The 1,890-nt window shown below is 32.4% G+C and overlaps 1 protein-coding gene across 1 annotated transcript in view; it reads left to right on the top strand.

Annotated features, from left to right (window-relative positions):
• The first annotated feature begins 1,178 nt into the window (after positions 1 to 1,178).
• The window catches only part of LOC113231736 (proton-associated sugar transporter A), a 40,678-nt gene continuing 39,966 nt past the window's right edge, over positions 1,179 to 1,890 (top strand). Inside the window, exon 1 of the mRNA XM_026466227.1 lies at positions 1,179 to 1,468. Within this exon, the coding sequence (XP_026322012.1) occupies positions 1,266 to 1,468 (203 nt within the window). The 5' untranslated portion in view covers positions 1,179 to 1,265. The remainder of the gene's footprint in view (positions 1,469 to 1,890) is intronic.

The raw sequence follows: 1,890 nt of genomic DNA, 5'->3' as shown, positions 1-1,890 counted from the left end.
AGCGTGATCCCTCAGGCGAGCGACAGAGCAGCATTTGTAGAAGTGGCTTCGTTACGAAAGTGTAACATGATAAAATTGTAATATCTTATTTAAAACGTATCTTCTCTCGAGTTTATTTTTATAGATTTTGATTTGTGTTATTGCATTCTAGTTGATTTGTTTATTGAAAAATGCTTTGAATATTTTAGTTATTTAAAAAAAATAACTTTATGGTATATTTTGAGAAAAAACGTTATAAATATTAATTATATTATGTAAGTATAAAATGTTATCAATCGTCAAAAGTATTATTGTTATATTTGTTTTGTATACAAAATGTAATAACACTTACGTAATCTAATTACTTGTTCATACAAAGATCGAATATTAAGAAAAAAATCCTTCGATCCGGATGGAGTCAAACCAACGTCTTCCAGCAAACCGTGCCAAACGCTATGCCAACTAAGCCACGGATAGATCACCGGACCTTACGAAAAATATAATATATTTTTAATAAGTTTGAATTCAGCCTAATCGAATGAGTTTTTTCTCAGTGTTCGATCTTTGTACTAAATAATAATAATTATAACAAACTAGTGGAGTAATTTCACAAAAATAATTTAATATCATGGTGGTCAAATATCTTAACATTCAATAGACTTAAAAATTATCTATACTAATTGTTTATTAATTTTCATAGCAAATTTTTAACTCTTAATAAGATCAACAAGTGCATCGGCCACTTCCAGTAAATAAAGTACACACATCGATGTAGCGACTTAGGGCGGGCGGGCGAGGAAGGCGCGCGCGCCCCAGTGCTTCCGCCTCCGAACTCGCGACAACTACCACTGGACAACTCGCCAGTTAGTGCAGCCCCTCTTACTGCACTTTTAACTCATGCTACACTTTAAATCGTATCTTCCGGTTCAAATTGTCAGTGATTTGATTTTTTAAGTGTGTGATTAAAATGTTTTTAAATGTCGCTCTGAAAATTTAGTGTACTTATACGAAAATAGTGACAAAAATAATTTTATTTTGTTCATAAAACAGTACCAGAGAATACAGATAATACATATACAATGAAATTGGTAATTGCTAAAAAGTGACAGCAGACTGAATGTGAAATAATTTATCTGTATAAAGATTAACTTACAAACGTTCTTGGTAATAGTGTAACACAGATTGAGCCCCATGCTGAGTCCATTATTAAAAAGATAAAAAAACATATCTAAAAACAAACTATGTAAGAACTCGCTGTTGTGAACTCGTCCTGCAATTTACCAGCTATGGCTGACAAGCTCCATCAATACCAGGGATTCACTGGACGTATTCACTGTGCCAGAGACAAGTACCAGGAGCGATGGGCCCAATGGAAGGAGCAGCATCCTCGAGGGTTCAAAGACATGGTCAAAGAATCCTTATTTGGTATACCCAATTCCGAAGAACCTCAACGTGTTTGGCAAGATAGTGAATATAGTGATATTTATAGGTAAATGGCGTCATTTTCTTCAATATAAATTGTTGACTAGAGATTGTTAACCAGATTTTATGGTGTGTATTCATTCCGCAATAATTAGAAAGGCGTAATAAAATTAAATATTCATATGGAGCACATCCTGAAAATGAATAATAGGCAATTGGTATTGGTATAGGTAATAAAATCACAATGTGACCCCAACGTCAAAAGTGCTTTTATATCATGAATGTCATAAAAATAATACGAAGTACACACATCAAAAGTATCCATGGATCAAGCACGTTTCGACAATTACTGAAAATCAGGTTTCTTAATAATTTTTTTTTTAACATCGATGGATTTTTTGGGTCATTTTTATAATTTGAATTTGAAAATGAAATTGACCGAAAAAATTTCATTGATGTTAAAAAAACATTAAAAAATACCTAATTTTC

The sequence above is a fragment of the Hyposmocoma kahamanoa genome, unplaced genomic scaffold, assembly GCF_003589595.1.
Source record: "Hyposmocoma kahamanoa isolate Upper Pololo Valley unplaced genomic scaffold, ASM358959v1 66, whole genome shotgun sequence".
Taxonomy (NCBI): Eukaryota; Metazoa; Arthropoda; class Insecta; order Lepidoptera; family Cosmopterigidae; genus Hyposmocoma; species Hyposmocoma kahamanoa.
Note: the sequence above shows the minus strand (reverse complement) of the source record. Positions and strands in the feature narration are given on the sequence as shown.